Here is a 21268-nt window from a genome sequence, read left to right on the forward strand (position 1 = left end):
ATGATGCAGAGTTCTGGTTCTACAGGTCTCAATAGATTGCTATTTTTCCTGAACATTACATGATCCGACCAGCATAACTTTGGTAGGATACAGACTTCTGGAAACATCGGTCCTGATGAACTCCAAAAAGTTAGGAATTTGGCTTATAAGACCTTCCAGATTGCAAAGGAGGAACTACTGCTTCTGTAACATTAGCACTTATGTCTCACTTTCTTTGTAATGTGCTAACAGGCACATCCAAAATTGTCCAGACCACAAAATGTCAAAACTACTTTTATGGAGAAAATCACTTCTGCTCATGATCAGTTCAGCAAATGCATTCGATTAGCAACACCTGGTTGTCATTTACCCTCCTAATTTCAAAAGTATCCAAAAGTATGCACTCCGCTTCTGCATTTTGGTTGAGTTAACATGAAATTTTTGAAATATATTTTACAACCTTATCTTATGATGTGTAAACATAAAGTTTTAATGCAAGATTAATACATGTCTCAGGATGTTTCCATAAATCTACTCTGCAAGCACAAGAAGGATGGAAAGTTTATTATGTTCTGCCTTTTTTTCTGTCGTGCAAGTTTGTCACATTCGTCTGGTGTTCCAAACCCAGAAGCCACATCACTGAAACTAGAGCTTCTCATCACATCATCAGGTGGACTTTAACTGCTAGTTACCCAATAGGAAAACATGACGCATCAAATGGTGATAAACAGATAATTGGCTTTCCTTGAAATACCTTGAATGGAGCTGCACCCCCAAGGAACTGTTTACAAGATGCAAACCTAGGTTTGCACTTATATCCACATCCAGTCACTGCATCTGTTGACTTTTAAACCCCTTATTTTTCCCAGAAGCCTCCAGTGACTCAGGAGGCCGTACATGTAGACGCCCTGCTGTTAGCTCATTATCGTTAGCATTCATGTTTGATCAGTCAGTGATGCGGTCTGACCAGATCTTAATGACCCACATACCTTCCTGAGCCTGAGGTTATGTCGAGAACCAAAGCAGCATGGAAAATAGCAAGGTGTGTGTGTGCATAGGTGTATGTCTGCCTGACTTATGTCTGTTTAGCCAGCAGGCCTCAGACAAAAACAGTCCGGCAGTGACTCAACAATGACACTCGTCTGCGACTAGAGTGTATCCAGTAACTGATTGCAACATGCCTGTTTAGAGAATAGGTTCCATGATGTGATAATGTGCCTGGGTTTGGATTCCAAAATCTGGTTTTCTTCCTTTGGTATATGGTGATTAAATGCAGCAACTGTGGCTACTACAAGTTATTAACTTCTATCTGTTCCCAGTTTTAAGTTCAAAAGTTTTGCCATGAGGCATCTGTAATTCAAACAATGCCCCGCAATAGGCAGCAGGATTTAATTTGTAGCCCCGCTTTGATTCTTAAGCCCAGAACTGTCCCTCTGTAGATCTACAAAGCTGTCCCTCTGTATGGAAAAGTTAACTGTCTGGACAAAAGATTATTCTTTTCAAAGGATGAATGGATAACTTTATTGCTTTGTGTGGAGATAGTACCTGCTGTTTGAGCTGGTGCATGAGTCTGTCCTTCTCCCTTTTCAGAGCCATCACCTCCTCCTGGGCTTTCTTGCGTTTGGAAGAAGATAATTCCAGAAGGGCAATATTAGCATCTTTCTCACTGATGGCTGCCAGCAACGCCTGCTGCCTGACATGGTGAGAAAAACACAAGGAAGTATGCACTGAGTAACTGAGAACAGTATCAACATTAATTCTTGGTTATGAACTCCAATGAAATTACAGCAATAAATACAAAAGTGTAAAAAAAAAAAAAAAACATACTGAAGCTGAATTTTTTAGTGCGTATAAAGATGTCAACCACCCTCATTCCAGACCTCAACAGATTCCACTGAAAAGATACAGACACCTTTGAAGTGGTGTGCTAAGAGGTAAATTAGTGGTACCTCACTGTGACTCACCGGCATGTAACAGCGTAATTGACTCTACAGACTAAAGAGGACATAAAAGCTTTCTTCTGTCCATATTGGTGTGTTTGGGGTGTTATATATTAGCTGCATTTCCATTACAAATGTGCTCAAAACTTTGTCGATATTCCGCTAATGTTAAAATAAATAAATAAATAAAAACACAATTTCGCTATTGTGGCATTTCCATTAAATAACACAATTGCAATCACAAGTGAATACATTTGTCCAGGTGATAAGGCATGAAAAAACATGCCATGCCATCATCATACTGCCACTTCCTGTTGTCTTCCTTGTCTTTTCCACCAGTAGTAACATCTGTTTACTGATCACATGACTTGTGATGTGAAAATAGTGTTTCCATTGCAATTTTGCAAAGTACACTAAATTTGATTCAGCTGCAAAACCACCTCATTCTAGAGCAAAAATGTACTTTTCAAAATTGGTATGTTTCCATTAAAGGAGCAGTATTATGTAAAATCAACTTTTTTAGCTTTATATCATATTATGATGTTATTCCCTCAACAAAAACATAACTGAAGTGTCGCCTTGATTCTTTCGTGCATGTTTGAGAAATCTCCCATGGCAACTATTCAATTGTGCAAAACGCCTGGTTGAACCTGGTTGGTGGTGCTCCACCTCCGAGGAGCCCCACCTCCTTAGAAGTATCCAAACTTCCGCTTCACAGAGCGCCCCCTCCCTCCTCAGCTTCAACAGACTCACCAGTAGCAAACACCTGGTGGACCTGGGAATCTGCTGAGCTCATTATATGAAACTCTAGTGAAACGCTGGTTAAAAAAAAACAAAACCCTGTTAAAAGGTTGTGATGACTTCCTGAAGATGAAGTTTCGGAAAGAGCAGGAGCTTTTTAAGAGTCAACGCATAATACACTTTTAATCAAATGTGTTTTTGTAATTCCAAACTGGTAAATGTGGACGCTCAGCCGCATTGGTAGGTTCTGTTTCAAAAGCTAATTTTTGATGACTTCTAACAACGGCATCTTCTTTCATAGGGGCAAAACGTGGTTGTTTTGTCCCTACAGAGCTTTAATTGGGATTTCTTGCCCCGGTTTTATTAGGGCCAGATTTTGAAGTGCAAAGCTTATATGCATTGTGTCAAACTATTCTTCCGTCTGAGCTGTAGATCTCTGCAGTTCCTTTGGCATTACCAGTGGCATCCTGGCTGCTTCTGTTCGCTGTTCTTCATGTTCGGTCTGTGAGTTAGATGAATGGTTATTCCTATGCAGATTTACAGGGTTGCTGTATTTTTTCTGTTTCACAATGATGAACTGAACAGTGCTGAAGGACATGTTCCAAACTGGGAATAACGCTTTTTAGCCTTAATTTGAACTTCTCCACAACTTTATTCCAAAAAATGTCTGACGTGTTTTCCGGACTTCATCATGGTGTTTGTTCAATTATGTTTTCTGACCAATCTCTGAGGCCTTCGCAGAGCAGATAATATTATTTAGAATCCATACGGAGATTATTGAATCCAACTGGTCACACCGATTTTATTTAGGAGTATTCAAGATCTCAATTTCGGCATTCAACATGCTGACTGAAGTGCACTTAATCTAGCGCTCCTTAAACTTAGACAGGGATTCCATAGAAAGGACACAGACATCTTTGAAGTGGTCTGCTAAGTGGTGTATTAGTCGAACATCACTGTGACTCACCGGCATGTAGCGGTGTAATAGACTCTGTAGGCAAAAAAGGATATGACATCTTTCAACTGTCCTCGCCGGTTAACAGAGTGCATGTGTGTGCGTGTGTCTGTGAGTGTACATCCTGTTCCAGAGGGGAAGCAGCGAATGACTCTCTACAGGTGTAGATGAAACACACCAACAAGGGTCATTATACACAAACAACCAGATGTACAAATATACCGCAAGAGGACCGACGAGCATGTGCAGCAAAGTCTGTGTCTTTAAAGCAGATCTTTGATTACAGTCTCTGTCATCAAACAGGATGTTGTAAATCCAGTGTTACGACACACACACATTGTCTACCCACTCTTGTAAACACACTTAGGAGTAAAAATGTTCTCACAGACGGTCAGCGACAAACACACGCACCCACGCGCACACACCTATGCCTCTTTAATTAATTACTGTAAAAATATGACTAAGAAACTTGTCACCCAAAAAACCTAAAAAGGCAAACAAAAATATGAAGAAGTATCTTTAAGTGAAGCAAGGACTAAAGAGGAGTACTATTTCTTGCTTTTACAGTCTGACTATTCTGTAAACGGCAATAGTTTCTGAAGGTATTTGAATAAACAAAGCAGCTGAGCTCCAGACTCTTAAATTGCATTTAACAAGCATTTAACCAGCATAGCATTGTGTGGGTTTGTGCAAGGTAAGTAGTAGAAGAGTGAGTCTGCCGCATTTAAAATACACTTAATCTATTTAGAATTGACCTGCAATGGCGTACTTTTATTCCATGATTTAAGTCCCTGTAGAAACAATCCACTTGTAAAAATAAACATTCTGAAGTCTGAATAAAGTCATGTTGGACCGGGAGTCAAAATGTTGTGTTTTTAGTACAATTATCTTGAGATCGCATCTGGATTCTCCAATTCAAGGCCATTAATAGATCTCTGTGTGTGCTTGCATGTAGAGTGTATTTGCTAGTGAATGCATGTGGATTCTGACATGGTCTGGAGTAGCTATTCACATCCATCATTAATCACAAAGTAGGACCAAAAAGCCAATTTCCATCTCTCCTTATCTGTTTCTGTTCTATTTCTGTTTTTTTAATGCCAACTGTAATAAAAACACACATACTGACTTACATTGGCGTTTTATCGGATTCAATTAATTCTGCTTGACCTGGTCCTTCATGTGGTAATAATTCTTTAGTTTTAAATTATTCAATAAAAAAAAAGCCTGTGCAACAGAGGAATTTTACAGATTAAAGCAGTGTAATTCAGCCTAAATCATTTTTCAGCACTTTTTCAAATTAGAGAAATATTAGATTTCTCTAATATTTGCACATTAGAAGAATATACTGTAATGTGCAAATATTTGCAGACGTTCTAAAGCTCTATCTTTAGCTCCATTAAATAGGGTGAGGAGTCGATGCACAGAGTCATATATGGGCAAGGAATGCGGCAGATTGTGTCACAGCTCATAAACAGTCCATCAGATTTACAGCCCTAACATATTTGCAGGATGGCCATCTTTACACCAAATTGCTGAATTATGTCCAAATGGTATCACAGTTTTACCTCTTGTCCTCAAGATTAACTTTATGCAGACCCCGTTTGAGAACTTTTCTTTCAACAGGTCAACATACTTCCTGTACATTCATGAAGAGTAAGAGCACTATTCTCGCCTTTTCACTCCAATCCATTCCTGCAGTGAAGACTAAAGGCAGTGCTTTCAGATACAATGAGAAAAAATGTGGTACCTAATGAAAGATTTTTGTTGAAATACACATAATAAACAAAAATAAAAGATAGTGGGTAATTTAAAGTGGAATAAAAATGATACAAACGCTTCAAAATGACTTCCTAGTAAAGAACCTATGCTACACAATGGTTAGTAGGACTGTTGCCTTCCAGCAAGAAATTCCTGGGTTTGAATCGCAGCCTGGGTATTCTTTCTCTATGCATCTTTCTGCATGGAGTTTGCATGTTCTTCCTGTGCATGTGTCCAGGTACTCCGGCTTCCTCCCACAGTCCAGAAACATGACTGTTTAGTTAATTGGTTTCTTTAAATTGTCCTTAGGTGTTGGTGTTTGCATGCATGGTTGTTTTGTCCTGTCTTTCTCTGTGTTGCCATGTGATGGACTGGTGACCTGTCCAGTGTGTACCCGGCATCTCCCTCGATGACTACTGGAGAAAGGCACCAGATCCTGCAAAGATGAACGCGTTTAGGTAATGGGTGGATGGATGTGCCTAAGGAGTGTGTGTTGCATTTGTATTCAGCCCCTTTACTCAACACTTTGAATACAACACTTTGCACAACCATCTCTGATTTCAATTTCACCAGTCGTAAAACAGTAGTTGAAACAGTTGTGAGATTCATCTATTAGACACATGTGAAAACAAATACAAAGAAAATACAGGTCCTCTATGATCTGGCAGACAATCTGAGGAAGAACGTTCTTCGTCTCACTTTAGACTATCTTTTACTATCCTTTACAAACAAAAGATCATCTTTATTTCCAGTCCGACTATAAAAGGTGACAATGAATTTTATTTTTGTGAAAACCAGCTATTGATCTATGTACATGCAAAAATTGGAAGTCATAAGGTTCTCTGAAAGCACAAATAAATTCCACTTTTAGATCTCTATTGCCAAAAAGCCCCAGCACAAGATAAAGACGTTAAAGCCGACATGATAAACACAACATTCACATAAACAGATGTGCACCTATATAAATCACACATGGCTCAAATTTATTTTTAGTATTGCAAGAGTCCGTGGAAAAGTTCTCTGTAACTTCGACGGCTGAGCTGACATCTTATTTATAATGGGTGAAATTTTCAGCTCAGCTATAACATGTGATACCAATAGAACCTTCATGGTCCTGGGGATGAATTGAGACATTCAGATCTATAGAGTTGAGAGATTTATGGCTGAAAGACATGCCCGTGTGATGAGAAGGTTGAGTGCATGAGAGTGACATAAAAAGAAAAAGAAAAAAACATTGAGAGGAACAAGAGGAAGAAATGACATCAGACTCATAAAGCGCTTTATTAGGATGCTCAAAGACACCCTAATAATATCTTAATAAATCAGCCATTTCCAGACACGCAGACATTCACAGGCTGATGGTGGCAAGCTTCTAGATTGTAGCTACAGCTGCACTGGGTTAGTCTACCCTGGCAGGGGCAAACTCTTACCACCACCCCATAAAGAAGTTAAAAGATAAGAGACTGGTGAGGATGATAAAAGCAGATAAGAGTCATAGACTAGCCAGAACAAAAATGAAATAAGTGTGAAAGGCAGATTTGTGGGTGACATTGGATGAAATTTGGGGTAGCGAGCAGTAATTACACACCCCAAAATAAAAGGGAAAATCCACAAAACTGGAAAGTTGTGGTATGAAGGAAGGCGAGACCATGAATAAAACAAAATATAAATAGATTTCATGACGTAAAGAAACTAGAGAAACAACTCTGTTTGACAAGGCCGACCTACCTGAACAGCCTCAGAAAGAAAAAAGGAAAGACGAGGGCAGAGGGAAGTAAAGAACACGGCAAAGGTAAAGATTTAGGAGTCCCTGTCTACCCTAAATCAGCTCACTGCACTCCATGTTGTTATTCCTGGGCGTCACGGTTGAGGGATACGTGTTTATAATTTGTGTTATGACTTACTTGAAATTATGAGTGTGGAGAGTCAGTGGGACAGAACCAGATGCGTCTGCTTGATCCCCAAGGGAACCATCAACAACAACTGCCCATAAGTGCAGTGTGTGTGAGTCATGCATGTGTGTGTGCATGCATATGCAAACGCCTGGGCTTTGTGTCCTTACATCCAAGCAAGTTTGTTTTGTTGGCCCAAAACCAACATGCCGTCACTGATATCTGTTCCCACAACATCCATTATTAATTTCTTTACTTTCTGATCTAGCCTTTCCAGCCCTCAGATCTCCAACTCCGTAGAAGCATTCCTCTGGCATTTTATGGCTGCTCCTTGATTGTGAGTATGTGAAGGTACAGCACGAGTCTGGGGCCCCATATATTGGAGTTCTGTAGTGAGAGCAAGCAGAGGACATGAGAGTGGAGCATGGTTGAGTGACACTATTATTTATGTTCTTGGAACCGATTGTTATTTACAACTAAGGAGTTAGGGAAAATGTCTATTTTCAACATAAAACACATGCTCAAGGTTCATCTTGTAAGTTTATTCCAAAGCCAGTTGAGAAGGTAAATCTGTATTTTAAATCTAAAGGCTGGTTAAATGACTTTTTAAGATATCCAGCGAGTTTACGAATACTTTATATATAGCAAACAACTAGTACTTGAAGCCAACCAATTCCTTTGGTGGGCTTGCATGCGGTAAATTTTTTACTAACTTTATTTTGGAAAATTGACCTTATGCAACATGCCACTAATAAACATACGTGCCGATCCTGTTTGTTCAGCTAGAGAAGGGATCTACAATGACAATCCTCCAGGGGGATTGTCTGTAAACTGTCAGATGTGTCCATGGTCCATCAGAGCTCATCAGTATGCAGTCACATTCAAGTCAAGCTTATTTTCTAATTATCTGACTCAGGTGAGTGGATGCAAAGACACCTCTGAAAGTTGCAGGACATCAGCCTTTCAGGACTGGAGTTGCAGATCAATATACTCTGGAGCTCATTTATCCCTGCATTATAATTTTAAGTGAAAATACTACATGAAACAAGTTTACCTTTGCTGTGCTTCCTGAGAAAACCCCATGACAGCAGATAGTTGCCCCAGAACTCGACCAAGCTATGTGTGTTTTGACTTCACTAATAAAATATACAGCCCACTTACTTTGCTCACCCTTACACCACCTTAGTGCTCTGGCTAGTAGGTGCTGGCGGTGATGGTGAGGGTAATTGGAAAAGTATGTGTCAATTTTACAGCAACAAGAGGGAAAATACTAGGGGACAAAAATCAACAAATCTGCCAAAACTAGCCAAATGTTTAGAGTGGAAGCAGGGACGAGGAAAGATGGCTGACTGCTTCCAGAGATGAGCCAGACCAGACGGCCACCGCCGCATTCCAGCCAGAACGAGAGAGAGATAAATGGGTTAAGCAGGGCCACCAGGTGTGTGTGCGTGTGCGAGAGAGAGAGAAAGAGGGAGATAATTTACTCAAAAAAGTCAATCATATATAATACCTCTTTAAAAGATTTAGCTGTAATCAACAAAAAATTGTCAGTTGATTTCGTTGATTTGTTGCCATTTGACAATATGCATAAAATTATAAATGATAAATTATTGAAACACAACAGTAGCAATAAATGACGAATGTAGCACCAGTTAGAGGTGCAGTAAAAAAAAAAAAGCTGTTTTCAGAACTGCTAAAATTCTTCATCTATGAAATTAATATAGTTTAAACCCATATAGTGAAATACTGAAGAGGTTAATCTACGATTGTATGACACATATCATAATGTATACTATAATTTAAAGATGTCTATTCCTTATTTTTACTTAAGACTATGTATATGTAGTCTTAAGTTAAAAAAATCTTTTTTTTTTTACTTTATCGTATTCTTAAGATCATCTCCAAATAAATATTTAAAAATAGTGATATTAAATCAAAAGGCTAAGCATGATATAAGTGATAACGCCACAAACACCACTGTGCTTCTGATTTTCTGCATTTCTTATCTGTTTGCTACGGTTTGTGTGGGCATACTAATTTCTGTGTAACCCTAGATTTTAGTATTAGTATGAGGTAAATATAATCCATATCAGATTAGACAAATCCTATGCCAATCTCAGGAGCCATCTGGACTCAGGGTCTCTCCTCCCAGCTCTGACGAGGAAGGTAAGCTCCGAACCCACTGACAGAGCGCAGCAATAGCAGAGAAGGCCTGTCCAATCTTTTTACATGGGAGGTTTGTCTTCTGGCTTTATTTCATGGAGTCTGACTTGTGGTGTCACCTCGAGGCACAAGAAACAAGACAGAGGGCTGTGCTGTAGGGTACCACACACGTATGTCTCCCCTGCCTCACAGTCAGCACAAGTACAAACACAAGCAGACAAAGCAGCTGGCTTTTTTAAAGCTGTCTGTGAAAGGGGCGAGGGTCACAGTGGGAAACATAGCTCCAAACACACATGCACACATATTACATTACACACACATACACAGAGAATAGGGCACACACACACACACACACACACACACTTAACACTGTACATTGAGAACACTATTAGAAAAAGAGCTCAAAGTTCACGAAAAAACTGACGAGAGCTGAATATTGTTTGTATTTTACATAAGAAAATTATATGTAAAGTGGATTGAAAATTAATCCCCAAATGTCTTTGTATTAATAAAAATAAGAAAAAAAGTGTGGTTTGCATTTATATTGACAATATTAATGCTATTATAAGCACTGTGCCTTCCGTAAAACTATGCACTTGCAATGCAAACTTTTTATTCAATACGTCAACGATCTCAACTAAATATTTTTTTTTTATGTTGAAGACATCCAGAAGGAGGCTAATGTCTATTTGTATTATGCCAATAAAATTACTAATCGTTTCCAGTTTCCTAAACCTTTATCGAGACAAAGAACCAATTGTAACTTTCAAATGGATTCTCATTTTCTTTTTCATAAATGTTTGCCACATATTTGACTTTCTTAAAAAAAAAAAAAAAAACTATTTTAGAAAAATAATAGTATTCATTTCTAAAACTACTTTACAATGTTCTAGTGTCATGCAAACAGTTGAAATAAGATATATGTGACGCTAAATATAGTTTACACACAGAACACTGACTACCACTAATCAAGTTTTCTACATAACATATTAAAGCTGTAATAGTTTGCCTTTAGAACTAAGTGCGCAAAGTAACGCAAAGCTTTAAATGGCCAGTCAGTCTTATAAATTGTCAATATTAAAATGAATATGAGCTGTGTCATTAGGAAAACCATTATTGATAGAAAAAACGAGTATAACAAAAAAACTTTCAAAAACTTCAACACAGGTTCTTTGGAAGGAAAGCGACAAAAGCTTAATTTTTATCTTTACATCTTCATTTCATCACTACTCTCTCCTCAGGTTACTCCTAATCAAAGGCAAGTCGCTCTTGGCCTTGATTGGAATCACCTCCACCTCCCACTAGGACCTCTATCATTCTGGCATTCTTGCCCCTTTTTCATTCTGTATTTGCCCTATATTCACTCAAAAGCAGGGCTAAATAATAAGTTTAAGGAGGTTATGCAAACATGTTGAAACAGCCATCCTTGGCCTAAGTATTACCCTAAACCCTTCAATTACCCGCCTTTCTTTCCTCTCTCCTCATTCCTCCTGCCCTCCACATGGGTTCCCTCACTCTACTCCCCTTAACTGGAGCCTGGAAATCCAGCACACACTCATGACGTGGGGCCAAAAGACCTTAAAATATCAGGGGCAGAGAGTACAACAGAGTGGTGTACTACAACACGCGTGCACGCATTCACGTACACGCACTCGCACACAGAAGCCGGACCCGAAATACACATGTGCACACAGGGCGATGAAAGATGGGTCCAAAAAACAGTGGTAGCGAGAACCGCGCTGTATTTTCTCTTTGTTCCAAATGCAGGGCCTGGCGGTGGACCGCAGCTGAACCACAGTCGACATGCGGTGGAATGGGAGTCCACCACATTCACTTCCCTTCAAGAACCAATAGACTCAAGCACATACTCATATATGGGGATCACAGAATAACATACAAATGTCCTAAAACAATCTTATGAACACACGTTCAGCAGTTTCTTGGATAACAGCGTGATGATGATAGTTTCTTGTTTAAAAAGTGGTTTGAGGCCAAAGGACAGATCTGCATGAGTTGTTTCCTACAATACTTGGAACAAAAATTAGACAACCCAGTTAATGTGCGTACTATACTACACACCCTATAGTGTAGGATACTACGCCAGGCGGAAAACTGACCATACATGTATATAAATGTGTCTTTGAAATAGTTTGTAGGTGTGAACTGCTTTGGCATGTATAACACTCCTAGAATTATAGCTTTCTTTGGAGGAAGAACAAGTCTACTTCCCGACAGTGTCTAGAAGCAACAGAAGGTCAGAGCACACTCCCTCAGCCAATCAGAGGCTTTCTGGGTTTATGCCAACCCCACAGGTTCATCTGGATACTATTGTACAGTGTCACAACACGTCCAGTGCATTTCTGGTAAAGAGCTTGGTTTTTCAAGGGAAATTGCCATATCTGTTGCTGTTGACAAAGTGGATTGTCCAACTGCACCCAAGAACCCATTACATTCCCATAGTAGAGGTGGCCTGGAGGGTGTGTATTGTTAATTTTGTTGTCCATACAATAAAATGTTCGTTTCAGCAGTGCACAGTTCTAAAACACAGAAATCTAAAAAGGATTGACAAGAAGTCTTTTAACTCTGTATAATTCTTGGTTGGCATCCTTTGTGCCTTATGCAATGTTGGTTAAAGTCTTTCTAAATTCAGTATTATGTTGTCATTAGACAATATTTGGAAGGAAGAGTACAAAGAAGAATATTAATCTCTGTAGAAATGTCTATCTTAACTTTCTGACTCCTTTATGTTAAAGCCAAACTGGACACAACATCTTACAACCTCTAAAAATATGTCCTTTTTCTTTTTAATCCATTAGTATTTCTTGTTTCACACCCACACACTCTTTTAATGCCATAAAATCAGAATCCTTGTTCGGACACCAAATAAAGGATAAACACACTAGCCGCTTTTCCAGACACAGAACTTTTTATGAACTGTGCGATGCTGTGAGAGCTGTGGTCGAGCCAGCTGCACAATGTCTGAAAAAGACAAAAACAGCACACAAACAAAGAAGACTACTTCTTGTTGTCTTCTTTGTGGTTTTCATCAGTAGTAACATCTGACATCACATGACTTGTGATGCAAAAAAAGTCTTTCCATGTCATCTATTTTGATACGGCTGAAAATCCATGTCAAACGTGAGATTTTTTATTTTTATTTTTTAAATTCATGTGCTTCCATTAAGCACAGTTGTTTTCATAATTTCAATTTGTGCAACTCTAAGGTTAATGGAAACACAGCTACTGTATATAACGTCTTTTCAAGGTTTCTTGTTGCAAGTGTAACTATGGGAAACCTTGTTTTTTCATAGTGAGCACCAGTTTGCTCCCAAAGTGGAGCATATTGGTGTCAGTAGGACTGGCACTTGGCTTAACTGTAGGCCAAATAACAGATTCTTTTTTAATCAGTCCCACATAGAGCTAATGAAAAAGATACAAAAATATAAAAGTGTTGGTGAAGAAGCAACACTTGTAACTCATTGAGTGAGTTATGCTGCTTGGTTTGTTTATGACAGTTGAAATTGCAACAGCGCTTTAATGAGCTGTTTTAAACTTTTCAATGAAACTAGTGTTTAGAATAACAAAAACAGCTAATGGCTTTGAAACATAGTTCAGGATTCAGGAATTGTACTTAAGTGAACGCATGTACAAAGCCGCAGGGATGTAGAGTGAACACACCCAGATACAAACACATCTGCAAATTATTAGTAATGGTCTGATTCTGACTGAAGTTAATAGTCTTTTTTTAATGAAGGATGGTAAATTGTAAGAAAAAGACTAAAAAGCTCAAAGTGCTCTGTTTTGTGTTGAAGCAGCAGGAAACACATGGGTTCTTTAAAGTCTGCTCTATATACACACTCTGACCACATGCAAACTCATAGAGACTCCATTAACTTTAATGTGCTTTAATAAGATCTAGGGAATAGAAATACATTCACAGTAAAAAAAAAAAAAAAAAAAATGACAGTTAAAAAAAATCTGTTGCACAAACTCGTCCATATGGGTAAGGTGAGGGTTCTGATTGGAAGAGTTGCAGGCAGGTCTGGGCATGCATGCTGTATATTTAGACAGATCAGTTTGGATCAGGAGATCAAAGAGGAGTGTGATTATTACCTAGCCTTCTGATAAAAAAAGGCTCACTGTTATTTCCCTGTCAGTACACACAAATACACACATCTGAGCACACACTCACACAAATTACACACTCAAATGCACCTACAGCATGTTGGCATTAAAAGATACACAGTGATTTGTACAGTGGACACACAGGTGGATGCACACAGACACTAACACACGCGCACACACACAAGCACACATGCACACACACATGCATACACACATATGCAGTTAGACCTCTCTATAATCTCCATAATTTGTATGTTGAACCCAGTGTAGACAGATCATGCCGCTGGTGCACTGCTGTGTTATTGAATTGCTTGTTCACCAGTTAGTGTAAATTCCCAGCAGAAACATTCCCTTACTTTGAAAGTACAGTTATTATTATCTGTAACAACGTGAAGAGTACAAACAAGAGCATGGCAGACACAATGAAAAGCTTGTCTTGAAGGTATTTCTTGCACTGGTGAGATTGTGTGAGAGTATATACTTGATGAAGGTATGAAAATTGACATTGCAAGTGCAAACACAAGAGCAGATAAATGCAAACTCAAACAAGAAAGAGGAAAAGAAAGTGCTCTGTGATCACTGCTGCAAATGGAGAGCATTCAGTTTCTGCTGGTATTGTTCCAGAAATCAATCCTAAGAAGTAAAAAGTGATACACTGACTTTATTCACCTATAAATACAGACTGTCATAAGTGCTCAGTTGGACTTATAACACACCTGTGCAGAAATTCCAGCATGCTTCCCTCTCATTTTTTTTTTTTTTGTTTTGTTTTAATAAAAGTCCTGAGGTAGTGTGCAGTTACATGCTGCTGACAGAGCCGCTGATTTCCAGATAGACAACACACCCATCCAGGTTGGCTCCCTCAGTCGATTACATCACAGTTGTTTTAACAATGGCATCCACTGAGACCTTTTCGTAGCCACATTTAACATATATGTTAAATGTGGCATTTAACATGTTAAATGTGGCTACCAAAAGAAGCGAGAAAAATAAAATAAAATGTGGCTACCTTAAAGAAGCGAGAAAAATAAAATTTTATTTTTCTTGCTTCTTTAGAGTGTTAATTTTTTGGAACCTCATTGTTGTGGCCTTTTATTTTAAATGTTGTAAATTGTTATTTATATCAATTTAGTTTTTTCTTTGGGCAGTTAGAATATACTTAAGTTAGTTTTGAACCAAAATCTGTAATTTATTTTTTATATTCAAATTGCTTAAGATTACAACCGTCCCATTAATTTAAGTGACTAAAAACACACTGGCAGGAAGTGTGTGCAAGAACCAAGCCACCTGTTACCACCGACAACCTTTGTTGGACATTTTCAGCTTTGGAACCTAGGAGGCTGTGACATTTAAAGATTTTGCTAGCAATTTGGATGTCAACAACAATGAGGGGAAGGGTATTATGCAAAATTGACTTTTTTGAGCTTCATATTATGTTATGTCATCAAAAACATACTCAGAGTGTTGCTTTGACTCATTCATGCATGTTTGAGTCTCCTGTGGCAGCCATTTTAAGGTGCTCATACAATGCGCTCATACCATTTTTTCTTTTTTTTCTTTTACTCTTCTTTAACAGGGTTGCCTATGGCACTGCATGGCACTACATGTATATTTTGGAAGTAAAATTCCTCTGTTATGATATTTTCCATGCAATTTCTAGCTATTATTATCCAACACCTACCAGCTTAAATCAAATCTGGACTCAGTTTATGTAGATGACATACTTCTTTTCCCTCTGAGCAGCAGATAAAAACTGGCTCTCAAGCTCTCTGCTGTTTTTTTAATCTATCTGCAGATATGTTTAGATGTGTGTGCAAGTGTGTTATGATTAGCATGAACTTGGTGTAAGTCTCAGAGTCTGCTTCTCATTTTAGATCCAAGACACAAAATTTAGGTTTGATTTTTTTTTTTTTTTTTTGTTGATTTACAGCATAGTTAGAATATTATGCTTAAAGTGCAGAAAAGAAGGGAAACAAGTCCACCCAAAAACTAATCAGACCAGGAAAGAAAATGCTCTTGTTTTACAATCCAGCACTTCATATTTTCAAATGGAGAAAAAAAAAAAAAAAGCTGAAGACCACCTCAGTGCTAAAAGAGATCCAAAATATATGACGGTGTTCAGACACACTTACAAACATTTTGACATAAAAATCTGTCTGTGTCAAAGAGCAGAAACACAGAAAGAAGGTGATGATCACATGAAGAATACAGTTTAGTAAGCAAAAAAGAAATGTTTATTGACCTTTTACCAACAGTCATGCATTCAGACGTATCAGGATGTTGCTTGGAAGTTTGAGGAAACACTGGCACAAAGAGCGTTCTCACTGACGTGACTCGATAGCTGCACCGTGGCCTGCGTGCAGACTCATCCACTTGTGTTTCTTTGTATATGTGCATGAATGCTTTTGGTGTTTATCCTGTTTGTGTGCTTTCTCTGCCAGCACATCTGTATGCACGCACATGAGTTTATCGCGCATTGAGTCCTCAAAGTGACATGTTGGGACATTGAGGTTAGGAAGCAGACAGTTTTAAGTCTGATAAACAAATCACGCCAAGAGGAGGATCTAAACAATATGCCACAATTGCTTTATTACTCAGTGTTTGCCCAAGGTGTCGTGTTACTAATATCCTCAGCACCGTAAAGCCCTCTCCGGTTCAGTTCTGTGTGAGTGTTTGCTCTGGCAGAGGCTCCCCAGTGACTGGTTATATTGGACATGCTCAAACAAAGCCAAACACACAGCAGGAGCCGCAAGCAATTAGGGCTGCCACAGTGCATAATTCCTCTCTGAACACCCCCTTGGTTTCCCCTTGCCACTCTTTCTCTCCTCTTCCACACATTTCAATCTCCCATAAACCATCAAAAGCACAGATTAATTCATCAGTTTCAGCAATGTGTGCTAGCATCCTGTGTGGCATCAGTAGCCAAAACACTGTTTGTGCTTATCAGTAAAACTTGACCTTTTGATGATGTAGACAGCATGTTGCTGACTGGATCATGTGTGTTTTTGAAAGCTAGTGGGCAGTTTTACTGTGAGAATAATTGCTCAAATTTGAGAAGGTGGTGTCCTTATTGGATGGTCAGTGTGTCCCATTCCATCCTTTGTTTGACCAAATATTCTGTTTTCCTATGGTTGAATTAAAATATTTTTTACTAAAATGTCTTCTTGATTGAATTTAGAGGTAATCATATTTTACTCAGAAAACCTAAAAAAAAAAGGGAGGAAAATATAAAACTTAAACCAAAATCAATATTTCCACTAATTTCTAAAGCTGAATAGTATTTTTAAACTTTAAATTTGACTGACAGAAATAACCCTTTGAGTCGCGCATTTAAAACCAGCAGCATTTGGTCCACCTTGAATGCTGCTGTGATTTTAATGATTCAAATTACAGTTTTTGTCATAAGTGATCATTCATTGCCACAGAGAATTACAAGCAGGCTAGGTTCACCACAGAGGACTTTTGGGAACTTTACAATCATTAATCTTGTACTGGGTGGTAAGTTCTGCATTTGAAATATATCATCCTCACTCTTTGGCAATTTTCAGTTCCATTCCTGATGGCGATGAATATCGCCATTGTGACCTGCAAGCTAAGCTAAAATTGTAATTATTACATCCTTCAAGACATTTAACTTTTAATCAATTTATTTATAATCTTGATTCCAGACTGAACTCTGCACGACACAGATGATTAAGACGCAGGCTCTTGACAGAGCGAAGCCTGTTACAGACTGATAGACATTCAGTTTGAATTAGATCCTCTGGAGCTTGAGCACAGGGTCATATCTCACTGCCTGTGGCTTGGACAGTAGACACCATGAGGATCTGTTTCAAATCAAAGCAAAGAAAAATGGGTAAACCCAATCTGACTCAACCCTCCTACCTACCCCAACCCCTCTGCATCTCTCTCTTTTGTCTTTTTTGCTGCCTCTCGCTTGCTGTTTTTAGGAGTCTCTTGGACTTTCATCACTAAACACCTCATAACTGAGACTTCACTTTCTGTAACAAACAAAAATGTATGGGGACAGGATAGAAAAGAAAACAACAAATGTTGCATTTGAAGGGCTGGTAAGAAGAACCTGAGCATTATGTATGTGCTATTTGTGTGCTTTAAAATGATGCATTCCTGTATTTCTTTATTGGCATGTGTTATTAATTTGTCAGGCCATTCTTAGAGCACAGCCCTTGTCCCTACAGGGTTTCCCCCCAGTGTATTATCAGCCTGGCGGGCCACCAGGCTTTACTTGTGCCCCCACCAGGCTAAGCGTTGCTCATTTTTTCCAAGTTATTTTAAAAAATGTTTGTATTTTTTTAAGATTTTATAATTGGTGTTCAGGTATTAATCTTCCAATCTTTTGATGGCACATAATTATAAAGTGATTATTTTCAAGTTCCATGTGAACTTTAAACATTTTTTTACTTAAAAACACAGCAGGCCGCTGAATGAATCACTAACCTACCGCCCAACCACCGGGCTTAGCAAGTTTTCTGGGGGAAACCTGGCCCTAGTTTATTTTCGGTTTGTTTTTCTTAACCAAGACATGATATTTATACCTGGAAATGTTGAATTCTCAAACCAAAGTGATGAAAGCCACAGCAATGTGCTTTAATGAATCAATTGCTGTGTACGTCAATATATCTGCCTCAAGTTTGTACACTTTTTGTTTTAGAGCACAGTATTGCTCTCTTTTTACAAAGACACATGTTTTTTATGGGCTGGCTAATGGAGCAGAGTTCTTCCTGTGTGTGTGATGTGGTTTACAGTCGTTTGAAGTGTTCAGGAATCCTTCATAAGATCGGACCCCAAGCTTGTCTTACCAGATAAAGGTCTTTGTAAAGAAGACAATCAACCATTTTTTTTTTTTTTTACTTAATAGAAATCTGTGTCCCTGTGAGGCAAGGTCTGTGCTTGTGTATGAGTGCGTATATAAGTAACTGAGCCCTTGTTCAAGTGTGCACCAGTTCCCTAATTCAATCAAGAGTGTAACCTAAGGCCAAACACACACATTTGATTTCAGTAAATGCTGAACTCAAAGACCTGTGGCTAGAAGGAATCAGAGACATGTCAGATACGTCAGTGCCTGTTATTGTAAGATTGCGTTTGCATGCAGTTGTGTGTGTCAGCATGGGGTGGCAACATGAGACATAAAGGAGATTTCACTTTTGTCTTTTTCCTTTTTGATTTCTCATAGAAACGCCACCAAGTGTAACAAATGTATATTTAAGATGCACGCATTTAAGTACACTCGTTTAGCTGGTGGTATTACAGTCCTTTGAACGGCTGGTTTTGTTTACTTATGGGCTCAAGGCGCAGTAAGTCCACGTCTTAGCTATGCGTGGGATTTATTGTTACATGCCAGAAATGCTGCTCACGTCAGACTCCTCCAAAATCCTCCCCCATCTTAATCAGGCATGTGAATGATACAGCAGCTTCTTTGAAAGTCTGACTTTTGCTAACTTTAAATCTGAACTTCTACACACTTATGATACTGATGTCAAATGTAACAGACTAAACTGATGCTAAGTAAAGAAAAATACAAAACTTTCCCTCTACCTCTCATTTTAACAAAGTCATGACCCACTGAATGAATGAAACATGGGTGCGACGTCCGATCACTGAACCAGAACCGCATTCTTAGATGGAAACAAATTATCTCTGCAAAGGAACTTGGATAATACAAACAATTCATAAAATCAACTTTTATGCCATAGACAGGAGAACATTATCACACCACTTCCCTCATCATTCAAAAATTGAGAAATGCAGTTTCTCTAGAGCCTTCTTATGTCTGACTGGGTTAGGCATCTCACTGTGAGGTGCAAAATATTCACAAAATTCATTTTAATAAATTTATCTGTGGGCCATTTACACTTGGTGGGGATTGGAATCATGCATGAAAAAAATGCATTTCAAAGCATCCAAAATATTCACAAATGAAAATGAAGGATGGACTCCGAGAGATATCTTATCAACATTATAATCTTCACAATTTCTTCAGTTATTAATGATTCACATGTCAGCATCAACGCTGTAGGTTAGGATGATGATGGTGGACCCGCTCTTGTTCAGGCTTTAGTAACTGCATGCTAAAAAAAAAAAAACAAAAAAAAAAACACACATTGTGCATTTGGAATTGGATGCAAAGATTAATTTCTCAATATCAAGATTTTTTTTTGTTAAACTTAACCTTTTTTATGAAAACACTTTGTGTCTGATAGTAATGCAGCTGTTTTGTTTCACACTTTCTTAAACAAATCTTGTGTCTGCAGTATTTTCGCTGTTTGTTTAGTGGTAAGCAATTACGTCTCTATGCAGTCTGTCCACCCACATTAAAACCTTTTCTGCCTTATACAAATCTCAGAGAGGAAGAACTGCTCTGAATAAACTGGTTGTTATGCAAAGATTTGATGCTTACTGTAAATAATTGTCTTTCATTTTGTGCATATTTTTTTTCTCTGTACTTTTATTTAATGGCTTTGCTCTCTATTTCCTTTTTTTCTTGGACACCACTTCTAATTTCATTAAAACCAGACAAAAGTTTTATTACAGAGTTGTTAAAGTTAACAGTCTATGTGCTACTTGTGAATGGTATATTCTTACCGCAAACAAGACAAAGTAAAACTTTTCTTTGATAAAATTTAAAATCTTAACAGAAACTTTTACTCCCTCCTTTTTATTTTCTCTTTTGCGGTATCCTCATTCGTTTCTTGATCTCAGTTTTTCTCTCTCCTTCATAGCTGTCCTACATTTTGGAGACCCAGTGGCCTGAAGATACCAGTCATTTTTCTCAATATGTCTTCGTGTAGCTGAAAACAAGCCCCAAAGCAAGAGCGAGAAAAATCATCACCTATTTGCTGGCACAATCTACCCATCATTCATTATTAACAGCTATTATGTCCCTCACTTTGCTTGGTGTATGCATACGTGTGGGTGCGTTGTCTTTCACTTGCACACACACAAACACCAAAAATAAATCATGCATTCACATGTTTTCCTTTGCACAAAAACACTTTTAATGCTCATAAGTAAGAATATGCGCGTATACTCATCCAAACTTGTTCAGGCTGTTTTCTAGCTCTGCCGAGAAGTACATAATGATAATTACAGTTTGGGTCTACATCCCAGAATTAACCAGATGAGACACAAACACACACAAATTCCCTAAGTGCCAGGGGCTGATTTGGTGCATGTTGACTGTTGTGCAGCATTGGAGCAACACAGAGCTGGGAAATGGCCCGTTCAGCTATTGTTCTCTATTAAAAACTCATGGGGACCCTCAGAGTTATACTGAAAGATGTGCTTGGCCAAAAACCTGCAAGTAAAAAAAAAAAAAAATCCACAATGTTTAAGCATTTACTAAAGGTGCTGCATAACGTTACGCTGCACTTACTGGAGGAAGTCAGGTGAGACTGAGTAGAATTGCAGTTAAAGAGTATTTTACCTGATCTCTATCATATGAGAAAGAGGGGGTAACAGAGATGCAGATATGGGCAGATGAAGGTAAACACATACTTTAACTCGGATAAGGACTGGAAACAAAGGAGAAAAAGCATAGCCTGGGCTCAGGTGTGTGTCCAACCACAGAGGCTTGGAAGTGTTTACAGTGTGTGAAAAAAAATGCCAGTAAGCTCTGCTGAATCACTTGTGTGGGTATACCAGTATTTCATGTGCCTATAATTGGTAAACCGTAAAGGCATTTTACTAGGCCACCA

At 38.5% G+C, this 21268-nt stretch overlaps 1 protein-coding gene across 7 annotated transcripts in view; it reads right to left on the minus strand.

The window, feature by feature from the left end:
* LOC106959471 (ELKS/Rab6-interacting/CAST family member 1-like) overlaps positions 1-21268 on the minus strand; it is a 203552-nt gene that overhangs the window by 71222 nt on the left and 111062 nt on the right. For all 7 annotated transcript variants that reach the window (XR_001427360.1, XM_015052055.1, XM_015052056.1 and 4 more), the window contains one exon: positions 1525-1672. Coding sequence is in view for 6 of the 7 variants with exons in the window: in XM_015052055.1 (XP_014907541.1) it covers positions 1525-1672 (148 nt within the window). In the remaining variant the exon portion in view is untranslated. The remainder of the gene's footprint in view (positions 1-1524; positions 1673-21268) is intronic.

This window comes from Poecilia latipinna, unplaced genomic scaffold (genome assembly GCF_001443285.1).
Source record: "Poecilia latipinna isolate Pla-1442-1.1 unplaced genomic scaffold, P_latipinna-1.0 Scaffold1085, whole genome shotgun sequence".
Taxonomy (NCBI): Eukaryota; Metazoa; Chordata; class Actinopteri; order Cyprinodontiformes; family Poeciliidae; genus Poecilia; species Poecilia latipinna.